We start from the raw sequence: 12,881 nt of genomic DNA on the forward strand, positions 1-12,881 counted from the left end.
GCGAGGCGACTGCGTTGGCAGCGGAGGATGACGGAGGATGACGGAGGCCACGGTAGCGGAGGATGACGGAGGCCATGGTAGCGGAGGATGACGGGAGTTAGAGGTGTCTGTCGGCGAGAACGGGGGTGGGGGATGTGCGGATTGCGATGGACCACAACGGCGACGGCGGACAACGGAAGCAACGCGTTCGTATGAGATGCAAGCGGCTTTGATAGGGAAGCAAAAAGGAAATTACTCTTCTGCCTGCGAGTCCAGCGCTGCGAGACGCGTCTTGCACATGCGAGTTGAGCGCTAGCTGCGATTTTCAGGAGTCGTGTGAGCCGAGCGTGATTGATCTCTGCGGGAGGAAGCCAGCGAGCAACAGGGCGTCCGATGCTTGGGGTGTCAATGCGGCAACCATCAGGCGTCGGACTGCACGGACGGAGCTTTGCAGCCCAGCTGCACAAAATTTTCTTCCCGCTAGAGCCATCACGAGCGATCACGATGACCATTTCCTCCTCTCCGCAAGAAGGATCCCCCAAGCGAAGCAAAAGCCGTTGGCTGCGAGCGCGGATGGATGGGTGGGATAGCTTTTGATTTGGATGGATGGATGGATGGATGGGGGCGAGGGCTTCCGTGCATGCAGGGCCGATCCTGAGATTTCAAGGACCCGGGTGAGACTAAAAGCCCGGACCTTTTAGTAATAGTAGTAAAAAATAGTTGTTCATAAGACTAAATATTTTAGCAAATGAATCTTTCTTGAAGAACTCGTACTACTATTAAAAAGTTTGTTAATGACTCATCTGATTGTTTCCTCTTTTCGTTGAACTCTCAAATCCAAATGACATCCATCCCTTGCCAGTGTCCAATACTCCAATTAATATAATATTAACTACCTTTTTGCAATGAACATGCAATGTCGATCGTCATTCATAAATCGAAAATGAAATACTAATTCGCCTAATTAACTTGAGCCGAGCCGGAGTTAATTAAGGGCTTAGAGCAAATTGAAAAATAGAAAAATGCTACCTCCTCCAGCTCCAGTTGCTGGCTTGTCGCTTGCTTTGCTGCTAGGCGCTAGCTGCTTGCGTTGGTGCCTGGCGTCCTGGTGCTCGTTTACTCTCTCTACTACACTCGCGACGGGCCATGTAGCTTCGGGCGCAGCAACACAGGCACGCAGCATAGCATATAATACAGCAGTACTGCATACTACGTTGTACCTTTGGCACCCTGTAGCTTCGGGGGCCCAGGATGGCCGCCCCTCACGCGCCCCGCCGCCCCCCCCCCCCCGGGGGGGCCTCCGGTGCACGCAGCTCCAGGCCCCCAGGTTGACCGGCCCGGCGATTGGTGGCGCGGGGAGCACGGCCGCATGGTCCGGCGGGCGGGCGCGCACGTGGTCGCGCACCGCACGGGGAACCCATCCATCCACACAACAAAAGGGGTCGCATCCCTCTGCTGCATTTTTTGGGTTAGCCAGGGTGTGTGCGTGTCAGCGTGTGTGGTCCGTGGTGGTGCGAAATCTCATGGAGGGTGTGTGCAGGAGGACCTGGGGGTTCAAACTCGCATGATTGGGTTGGCCTCTCTCTTTTTGTTCAAACCCAAGGATTCGTACCGGTACGTGACAACCGAGAGGCGCCAAAAGGGGATCATTACAATACTCACTCGCTCTCACTAGTGATGGTGCTCGTGCTCCTCCCCGCCCTGAAACATGACAAAACGAGCTCGGAAACACTGCCACGCACGCTCGACGCTTCTCCTCCTCCTGGAACAAGAGCCGTGCCGCGCGTGTATGAGTGCATCCAATAAGCACGGCGCACTGTGCGCCACCCTGGCCAAGGAAGCTCCAGCTCCCGACGGTGGCACGTCGGAGTGCCCGCCGTGCAACTCCAGCGCACCGTCCGAAACCTAATCAAAGACCGCGCGCTCCTAGCGGCACTGTGACGCCTCCGTTTATTTCGGTCTCCGAAGCCTGAACTCTGAACGAACATGATGACGAGTCGAAGGTTCATGCCCTGGGGAAACGGCATTTTTTATCTGCCCCAGTCACCGCGAGCTCGGGATGAGGGGAGCCAGCGGTAAACTCCGGATTGTTAAGGTGTCACGACTCAGAGAACGGCGAGCAGGCACGGTCAAACGCCCCCCGTAGTAAAATGGGAGGCGATCGAGCTCGCTTCGTTCGCTAGCACGCATTTCATCCAGGCCACCACCTCAGAGTCAGCAGCACGGATGCACACACACAGTGACACAGGCACACGCAGGAACAGCGGCCTCGCCCGGCTGAGTTGACTTGAGCCATCGCCATCTGTCCCGCACGGGTTTGAAGATGCTCGCATCGCGGCCGGACACTTGTACGATGAAACTCCTGTGCCCCGTGTTCCGGGCTTCCGGCCGCATGATGATCAGGTGCAGACGTGCAGCGCAGAGTCCTTGCCTTGCCTGGCTGCGTGCTGCTGCTGCGTGGACGCTACAGCGGTTGTCTGCATGTCATGTTCAAATCAAAAGCACAGCAACAGTGGCGTGGTTTGTGCGTGCAGAGGCCCGATCGTGATCGTGGTTCTGCACGCACTGCACTGCACGTGTGGCCTTCGAGGACGACGGGCGCGCAGACCCACGCGGCCTGCATGGCTGGCCGGCCGGCGACGGTCATGCTTGCCTCAGCATGCATCGGCCTCCGGTCCCGCGCGGCCTCGCCACCAGCTCAAACCGCCGCGCGCACTACCTAGCTCGTTTCCTTCCTCCATGGCCTGGTCAAAGTGCTCCGCGCGAAGACGATTCCCTGTGCACGAGCGCACGGGAGACGACGAGCTCCATTGGCGCCCGGAATTTGACGAGGGTTTTCGGGGAAGGCACAAGCCTATTCTCCGTGAAAGTTTTATGTACACTAAGTGAACAGCCACGTAAGCAATTTTGATGACATTGTATATTATTATGAGGTGAGAGAAGAAAAGTAGTTTTTTGAGATGAAACTATATGTACACTGTTTTTAAAATATTTGTGTGTTGTATGTAGTTTTGGAAATAACAAAAGATGAAACTATATATTATTTGAGATATTTCATCTACGAATTAAATACATTCTTAACTATGTGGCATTTTTGAAAACATAACTATGAAACTTTGCATTGAGAATAGAAAGCCACGTTTGAAGATCAGTGGTGCAATAAAGAGAAGGGAAAACGATGCGGACGCTGGGGTTTTGAATGTTCGGCACCGCATCGCGGAACAGTCGAGCACTGCCGATTCGAACGGATGGATGGATGATTCTGCTGCCCGCGAACAATCGTTCGTGCGCAGCATGCAAAAGCCCCCTCCGAAACATGTGCGCGCGCGGTCCCTAGAACCTTATCATCATGGCACACCTCCTTTCCCCTGTTGCTGCAAGTCCCATACGGCCGTGGGCCGTCGACCCCGCCGTGCGCCTGTACGTCCACGGCGATCCGGTGCGCTTTTATCCCGGTGACGTCGTCCTCGCAAAAGATCCTTTCGCGCAACCCCGGCGAGGCGCTTTTTGCTTTGCCGCGCACGCCCACCAGCCCTCCACCGTAGCCGTGCCATGGTCATTTTTGAACGGACCTGAGATACGAGCTACAAAGTCAAATGGTGCTCACGAGAGAGAGCAGCCGGCCGGATACACTTGAAAGAAAGCTGCTGCTGCTGTAGTGCTGCGTCACCGGCCGCGCTCAACTTTCACGGAGAGGATCAGATCCCCTCGTGGGCCGTTGATTAAGTTACCGATGCACCGTACGCCCGCACCTAGTGGCGTACACGTACACGCACGCACGCACTCCGCTCCTCCCTCTCTGTCTAGCCTCTTCCATGCAACGTTCTCTCTCTCTCTCTCTCTCTCTCTGGATCTCCTGCACCGTGTCACGCCGAGCGATCCGTTAGTACGGGGAAGCCTTGTCTTGTTGCAGGCTTGCAGCGCCATGGCATGCTACTGCCGCCGGGAGGATCGGATCGGGGCGAGGTGGGCAACCGGCTACGGCCTACCAGTCTCTGCCGGCCAAAGTTGCCGCGCGCACTGCGAAAAAGATGAGAGGAAAAAGGGTCGGACGTGAGGTGTTTTCACCGTTCCTGCCCCTCGTGCCACGGAGCATCTCCGTCCGTTCCTTTTACACGACATGACACGTCGGACACTGCAGGCGCCCGGGGGACCTCGCTTTGCATTTTTGCGTTTGCATTCCATGCACGCCCAAACCCTGCCACGACCGAGGACAGGCGTACGTGCAAATCACACGCACCTTCTGGCTGACTTTTGTATCTTTGCAGACAAAGTACTCGCGCACAATGACAGCAGTTGTCGATCACGTACGGGTACGATTAGTAGATTACCATGTGTTTCTTTACTCTTGTTTACGTCCATCACATGCAGCTGGGGTGGTACTGCAGGTGTGGCGCGCACTGCGACGACCACGCCTCAGTACACGAGAGACGACGTCACTGCGGCCACTTGATTATAGTACAATACAGCACCGGCGGCAGCTTCCTCGCCTTTTTGAACTGATCCTGCCGCTTTTTGAACGCCGGGCATCTCCTTGCCAAACGCCATCCATCTCTTGCTCTTAGATTTGGATCGCAGTGCAATTGTTTAATCCTGTAGTTTCTTAAAATAAAACAATGCAACCCTTTGGTTGCATCTAGGTCCAGCGTTTGTGCAAGCATGTTGCTACCATCAGTTGCAAGTGCAACAAAAAAACCAGCAATATTGTTACTAGTGCGAGAGGCCCCCCTCTGAGAATTCTTGCATCTTTCCGGCCGGGGCACCGTGTCTTTTGTCTGCTACTGCGGATATCCCCCTCCCTTTCTTTTTATTCCGAACCCGCCCCTGCCCACACCACGCTCTCCCGTTTCCCTCTCTTATTCAAACTTGGGAGCTCCCCCTCTTTTTTAACGCCGCCGCTCCCCGACCCTCGCGCACCTCACTTCCCTCCTTCAGTTACCACTGCTCTGCTCCGCTCGGCCTGGTTTGGAGCGCGCGCCGCCGCTTAGCGAGGTCTGCTCTCTCTTTCCCGGCAGGCGGGGTCGCAGGTGGGCTGCGAATTCCGGGGGATGGGCAAGGCGTCGAGGTGGTTCCGCAGCTTGCTAGGCGGGGGAGGGAGGAAGGACCAGCAGAGGCGGGCGTCCACCGCGCCGGCGCCGGGGAGCGCGGCTTGCGCGCCGCCCGCGGACAGGAAGCGCTGGAGCTTCGCGAGGTCGTCGCGGGACTCTTCGGAGGCCGCGGCGGCGGCGGCAGATAGGGCGAAGGAGACCGAGGGGTCCGTGAGGGGCGGCGGCAACGCGGCGATCGCGCGGGCGGCGGAGGCGGCGTGGCTCAAGTCGCTCTACAGCGACACGGAGCGGGAGCAGAGCAAGCACGCCATCGCGGTCGCCGCGGCCACCGCGGCCGCGGCGGACGCGGCCGTGGCCGCCGCGCAGGCCGCCGTCGAGGTCGTGCGCCTCACCAGCCAGGGCCCCGGCTTCGGCGGCGGCGGGGGCGCCGTGCTGGACCCCCGTGGCCGCGCCGGCGCCGCAGTCAAGATCCAGACGGCATTCAGAGGCTTCCTGGTGAGTAGTCACCGAAAAGACTTCTTCTCCTTTGCATCCCTTCTTGATCCATTCGTCTTCTTTGGTCACCACAGGAACACAGGGGACCATGCGACAGTCAGCTGGTTCTGATTACTGTGCACTGTTCATTCAAGATTCTTTTAAATTCCTTTTTTTGGGTTCATGTGCATTCTTATCTTTTGCACAGAAATATCGAAATTCGCGCAAAGCTAAACCAATTGCTAATCCTCTTGCTATCACGAATCCTTGCAGGCGAAGAAGGCGCTGAGGGCGCTCAAAGCTCTAGTGAAGCTGCAGGCGCTGGTGCGCGGTTACCTGGTGCGGAAGCAGGCGGCGGCCGCGCTGCAGAGCATGCATGCGCTCGTCCGGGCTCAGGCCGCAGTCCGCGCCGCGCGCGGCCGCGCCGTGCCACAGCTCCCACCGCTCCACAGCCACCCTCCCGTCCGGCCGCGCTTCTCACTGGTAAGTCAACAGAGCAATCCTTTCTCTTTCAGTTGAAGCAAAGCATGGGCATGGTGCTGCTGCACTGATGTCTTCCTCGTCGTCCGAGGTCCTGTCGTCCTCTAACGAAATCCATGCCGGTTCCTTGTGTCGGCAGCAAGAGCGGTACGCGGACGACACGCGGAGCGAGCACGGCGTGGCGGCGTACAGCCGGCGCCTGTCGGCGAGCATCGAGTCGGCGTCCTACGGCGGGTACGACCGGAGCCCCAAGATCGTGGAGATGGACACCGGGCGTCCCCGGTCGCGCGCGTCGTCCCTGCGCACCGTCGACGACGAGTGGTGGGCGGCGCAGTCGGTGTCGTCGCCGCTGCTGCCATGCGGCCTCCCCGGCGGCGCGGCGCCCCCGCGCATCGCGGTGCCGAGCTCGCGCCACTTCCCGGACTACGAGTGGTGCGCGCCGGAGAAGCCCCGGCCGGCGACGGCGCAGTGCACGCCCCGGTGCGCCGCCCCGTACCTCGCGCCGCCGACCCCTGCCAAGAGCGTGTGCGGCGGCAGCGGCAGCGCGGGCGCCGGCATCTACCTCGCGTCGCCCAACTGCCCCGGGTACATGTCGAGCACGCAGTCGTCGGAGGCCAAGTCCCGGTCGCAGAGCGCGCCGAAGCAGCGGCCGGAGCAGCAGCCGCGGAAGCGGGTGCCGCTGAGCGAGGTGGTCCTGGAGCCCCGCGCGAGCCTGAGCGGCGTGGGCATGCAGAAGCCGTGCGGCCGCGCGGCGCTGGAGGCGTTCGACTTCCGCGCCGCCGTGGTGAGCCGCTTCGAGCGGCCGCCGGACAGCGACATGTTCTTGCAGAGGAGGTGGTGAATCGGGTCGATGAAGCCGCCTGGCTTGTGATATCCATGGCAAAATGGTTAATTAGTGCTGCTAATAGGGATTAGATTCTCATTAATTCCTTGCTATCTTCATCTCGCCGTATGCGACCTTTGTTCCTCTCTGGCTTTCGCTACTGTTCTTGCTTACAAATAAGTGTGGGGCAAGTAGGGAGATTTCATTTCATTTTCATTTTTCTTCGTAGTAGCGCACTCGGACCAGTTGTACATTCCACCATCTCCTATCAAGAGAAACTCTGCTTCGTTTCGAAATCGAATCAGCGTTGCAACAAGGATCCTATCATATAGCATTTAAAATTTGAAACGGTCGTGGGGTTTGATTCCACGCGCGTCTGGTTGACAGTGACCTACGGATCCGATCTCGTCCCTAAAGAGTTCCGAGGGAATCAGGACGTTTTCGAACCGGAAAGCACGTAGCTGATGTCCGACATAAAACTCCAAAAAGAGCAAGGCAACAACGATGAGCCAGAGCCACGCCCCGCGGTTTTGATCGACGCGAGATGGGGGGTTGCCTTGCCTCCCTGCCGGCTGCCGGGCGGGAGTGGCGCGCATGTGCCCAGTGCCCATGTGGGCGGCCGGGGCCAGGAGAACACACGCACTGTGGAGGCGAGGCGACACCCCCGATCGCGTCCGGTCCACGCCCCGGCCCCGGCCCCGGCCCCGGCCTGGGTGCTCCCCAGCGGCCTCTCCGCTCATCACCACGCCGGAAGAGTTTCTCCGTCGCACTGTGCCGCCTCCGTGGTGGTTTGGCGTGACCAAATTCCACGGTGAGGCGTACGCTGATATGGAGTAAGATTAGTCACGTCACATGCAATGCAATGGTGTGATTGAGTCACGCCACACCGATTGGCGCGACGGAGACAGTGGGAGAGAAAAAAACCGACACGGGCGCTGAGGCTTGGGGAGGTTCTGCTGCTGTGGCTCTATCTGCTCTCCAACTTCTCTCTGTGCAGGCTACATGCTGGCGTCTATCTCTCTTCTTTCTATGGTGCATGCATGCATCTGCTTCACCTCATTTTTTGCATAAGGAAAGCATACTCCGTATGAATCTGCACAACTAGTAGTGCCAACTCTAGGAGCCTCTGACTATAAACATTAATCTCATATACGTTAAATTAGGTTGGACAGGCAATTCTGGGCGAGGTAAAAAAAAATTCTATTTTTTTTCACGAAATCTATGCACTATATGAAAAATTGCACTTTCTATTCATTTATGCAAATGTAGCAATGCAAGATTGGATTTAGGGGTTCTACTCGTTTATGCAAATGTAGCACTTTAGCGAGATTGGATTCAGGGACTGCTTGGATAACCCTAGACCAGCGTTAGGTATAAAAAAATTAAGAACAAATAGATATTTTTTTTGTATAAAAATTAATGGTCCATGCGTCACACCAGTCACCCTTTCTATTACAAAAAAGGTTTTGATTGAGACGTGTACCATCAGTTCCTATATATATTCCATAAATCTCAGCACTAATAAATAAATGTGTGATCTTTCCCTCTCTAGGATAGTAAAATGATCGCCAATGAAGCAAAGCTGCACATGATGATGTATTACGTTCGGAGAGAGATTGAGAGGGGTCGTGCCTGCATGCGCCATAAAAAAACAGAGAGATGCCAGCATGCAGAGAGAAGATGGAGAGCAGGCAGCCAGGCAAAACTGCAGACCTGAACCCCAAGCCCCACCCCAAGCCTTGGCGCCTGTGTCACTTTTTGATGTGCTATTTACAAAGGCTCAGTCGCGCCATCCGGTGTCAGCAAATCATGATTAATCTCAGGAGGTTTGATACCAGCAGCTAAACTTTAGCAGGATTATATTAGATATTCGGATCCTAATTAAATATTCGGATCCTAATTAGGAGGATTATATTAAATATAAGCTAATTATAAAATTAATTGTAGAACCTCTAAACTAATTCACGAGATGAATCTATTAAGCCTAATTTATCCAATATTAACAATGGTTACTGTAGCACCACACTGTCAAATCATGGACTAATTAGGCTTATTAGATTCGTTCCACGAATTAGACTCGATCTGTGTAATTAGTTTTATAATTAGACTATATTTAATACTCCTAATTAGTATCAAACATCCGATGTGATGAGTGGTAAAGTTTAGCACATGGGAACTAAACACCCCCTTATTCCATGTTAGCATGTGTGCCACGATTTGGTCACGTCAAATCATATGGCGTGACTCAAGTATTAGCCACGACAAACGGCTTGACGTGGCTAAAAGGGTTAATTTTTTAAAAATAGATTGACGTGAGTTATTTTTAGAATATTAATTTTAAAAGGGTTAAAATAAAAAAATCCTGAGCGCTCCCCGGCAGCCCCTCCGCTCCCCTCCTCATCTCTCGCCGGAAGAGTTTCTCCGGCGCACTGTGCCGCCTCTCGCTCTCTGGTGCGCTCCGATCTGTGCGGTCACATTTTGTCTCCTACTCTGGAACGTACATTTCCTGGATCAAGACGCAACAAATTAGCAACGGTGAATCTTTTGCCAAACATGGCCAGTTAAAACAATCTACCGCCATGATTTCATTTCAAATAAACGATGCAAACATGTACGGGGGGCCGTGGTCCATCGACGGATATGGATCATTGGATCCCTGTGAATTAAGGGGGTGTTTGGATACCCCATGCTAAAGTTTAGCACATGTCACATCGGATGTTTGGATGCTAATTAGGAGTATTAAATATAGACTAATTACAAAACTAATTGCACAGATGGAGTCTAATTCGCGAGACGAATCTATTAAGCCTAATTAGTCCATGATTTGACAATGTAGTGCTACAGTAACCATTTGCTAATGATGGATTAATTAGGCTTAATAGATTCGTCTCGCGAAATAGCATAGGGGTTCTGCAATTAGTTTTATAATTAGCTCATATTTAGTCCTCATAATTAGCATCTGAACATCCGATGTGACACTGCTGCCGTGGCGTCGCGTATTTATGGGTACGTGGACACTAGACGGGGAAGAGGGGGGGCGGCCGGCCGGGGGAAGGGGATGAGGCAGTCCTAGAAACTGTGCGGCGAGCTGACCACACAAGCAAAGCAACAAGGAAGTGATGGGGTTCCACTGTTCCCTAACGCCCCTGAACCCGCCGATGCGACGCGGATATTCCCGGGGACGGAAGAGGCCAGCAGCCACCAGCGCGGCGCGGCGGCCTGAGCCCCCGGCCGGCCCCAACTCAGCCGTGCCGCGCATCAGGCAGGGGCATCCACCCATGATCCATCCCAATGAAGTCCTGGGCGCGGCGGCCGCCGGACAGGGCGCCACCGCACAGTGCCCTCGCCTCGTCTCGTCTCGCACGGAGCTAGCGTCTGCCCATGCCGTACGCGCGTATGCAGACTCACTCAGCGTAGACCTGCTCCCAGGTCCCGATTCTCTCCCAGTAGCAGATGCGTGGGTGGGCTCAGCTCAGTAAAATTTTTGAGCGTGTTTGAAAGAAGAAAGATTGCACTAGAAATTTCACACGAGATCAATTCAAATGATCAATAGAAACGGCTGTGCAAATCCTGCTGCAGGAGTCCTTTTCCCGAATCCAGATGGTACTTCTTTCCCGGGTAGCATGTCAAGTCTAAGCTCTAATAAAGTCTGCTCGCACATGTATATTCGCTGGGAGCTACTCTACGTCTCTACTCCTCCTAGCTAGACCTGCCTGCCGCCGTCGCATGATCCATCAAACGAAGATGGGCAGCGCTCGTACGCGCGCGCATCGACCAGCCGCGGTGACAAAACAAAAGACGACGTGCACGTCAGTTGTCAGGTCAATCGGCGAGACGCCGATGCCGAGAGACCCCGCCCGCCAGCCTCCCTGTCCCTCCGTCCCCGTCCTGGAACACTACTCCCTTGCATTGCATCCCTTGCAAAGTACGCGTACCAAGGCGATCGAATCCCTTGCATTACATGTGATCCAGCCGCCCAGAGAAGCGTACCGTTGCAGCGATGGGCGTGTGTTACTGTGAACTCGAGATGCATGCTTGCGTGCTTTTGATGCCTGGTGCGGCGGTGGTGCCACACTGCCACGCATGGCACCGCCTTGCTGAGGCGCTGAGGTCGTCAGCTCAGCTCAGCTAGCAAGTGGCGATGATGTGAAAGTTCCTCTTTTCCGGCGCGGTCTACGAGTACTAGCTTTTCCTTTCGGCAATGATTAGGCTCTGATTTGATGGGTGAGAAAGGTGACCACCAGGGCACTCGATCGACTCGACGCCCTGGCATTGCTCTGCTTTCCTGCTGCCGCGCGCTGCTGCTCTACTTGACGATTCTATCCTGCGCTCGCATCTGCTGGGGGACTCGGGGCCCAGTGCTCAGTGTAGGGCTAGCGCCTTGAGCAGGGTGTCGATCGACTATTCTCCCTTCTCATTGGGCTTTGGCATGCTTGCATTACTGACGACTCTTGCATACGTGAGACGTTCCCTTGTCATGACGCTACGACTAAATTTGAATATTTCAAGGTTTTTTTTTTGTTGGAGCAACAAGTAGCCTAGGCTCCACGAGGAAACTTGTATTGTTTTGCTTGTCATGAGTGACTAAATTTGAAATGCTGAGTTTTGTAATTGCCCCTACGAAGATAAGGAAATACGAGTTAGTCGTGAGTCGAATTATTGTCAGAGCAAAGAAGCCATCAAAATATATTTTGTAATTTAAGAAAAATATACTGAGGCACTGTCATGAAAAAAATTATTTTGTACGTAATGGATCTAATGATACTCGTTTGGTACTAATATTATTGTTCTTTTCTATTGCCTATCGATTTAAGACAAACTCATCTTTAGACTAGTACTGCTAGTGGTAGTAGGGAGAGGAGAGCCCTCTGACTTGGGCGCAGCTGGCTTTTTGTTTCGTCGCTCTGCATGCTTGCATCAGCTGATTATGCAGCTCGTCATGCATGCTGGTCGGGCCGCTGCGGCTCGCCTCTCGAGCCCCGTCGTCGCCCACTCGCCCACCATCGCTCAGACCGAGTGGGGAAGGCATCGATCGCTACTGGCCAAGCAGCAACTGTATGCGCTGAGAGAGTCAGAGGGAGGAGGGAGGCGGACCGGAAGAGATGGGCATGGCGCCGAGACGGCAGCGCCCGAGCAAATGCTTTAGCACATCGGCGCGCGCGCGCGGCCGCGGCCGCCGTGCCGACGGAGCCAAGCGTTATTCCCCGGCGTCTCCGGCGACGCATGCATGCAACGGCAGCGCGCAGCAGCGCAGGCCGGCCGCCGCGCGTCGTCGCCTCGATCTGGCCAACAGAGGCAGCAGTGAATCAGCAATCAGTGATGGAGCGAGCGACGGAGCGCTTATGAAGGCTACAAACAGGACTTTTCCCCTGGCGGCCTCGCTGTGCCACTCGTGACTTGTCACTTTGGGCTCCCGCCTGCAGCTACCGGCCAGCCGACTGAGCACGCACGCCTCTCCACGCCGGAGACGATCATGCTCGCTCGCTCGCTCGCCTTCTCGTTCACGGCCTGCACGTCTACAGTGAACAGTCCCCTGGCCTGACGTATGGTGCCGTCGTAGCTTAGCTTCGAGACACTCGCTGGTCCTGCCGTCCTGGTGATGCATGTACATACCGTAGAAACTTTCCTTTTTACCGGTGTACACACCAGCATGTACAGTGTGCTCCGACACGTCGTCGTGTGCATGATGCATGCAGTCATGCAGATGCAGGCATCAATGCGCGCACCGTACACACGCGCGTGCTGCTGGCATGCACGCGGGCATTTCGATACGATGGCTTCTGGCTACAGGCTACATACAGGTTACTCCGTACGCCCAGCTCTACTGTAGTGTAGACTGTAGAGAGGACGGAAGGTACGCTGCGGCGAGATGATGGGCATATATTCTATCCCCGTCCTGTATTCCCATCGGTATCATAAAAACAAGAAGAGGCCTTATCTGCTGCGTATCTTGTCCCTCAGCTAGCTCCCTCAGTCCCATGTGTCCTTGCTCTCTTGCACGTCGTCTTACTAACGGTACCGTCCACGGGCAGAGCTCGAGCGACGCAACTACAGTCGCCATCGTGTAACCTAGCTAG

General features: G+C 55.1%; 1 protein-coding gene across 1 annotated transcript; it reads left to right on the forward strand.

Annotated features, from left to right (window-relative positions):
* Positions 1-4,838: 4,838 nt before the first annotated feature.
* LOC101775005 lies at positions 4,839-7,120 on the forward strand. The gene is made up of 3 exons (XM_004968402.3): positions 4,839-5,522; positions 5,775-5,984; positions 6,121-7,120. Exons 1-3 carry the CDS (start codon positions 5,028-5,030, stop codon positions 6,820-6,822), a joined length of 1,407 nt encoding a protein of 468 aa, XP_004968459.1. The 5' UTR covers positions 4,839-5,027; the 3' UTR covers positions 6,823-7,120.
* The last annotated feature ends 5,761 nt before the right edge of the window (positions 7,121-12,881 follow it).

This window comes from Setaria italica, chromosome V (assembly GCF_000263155.2).
Source record: "Setaria italica strain Yugu1 chromosome V, Setaria_italica_v2.0, whole genome shotgun sequence".
NCBI classification, from domain to species: Eukaryota; Viridiplantae; Streptophyta; class Magnoliopsida; order Poales; family Poaceae; genus Setaria; species Setaria italica.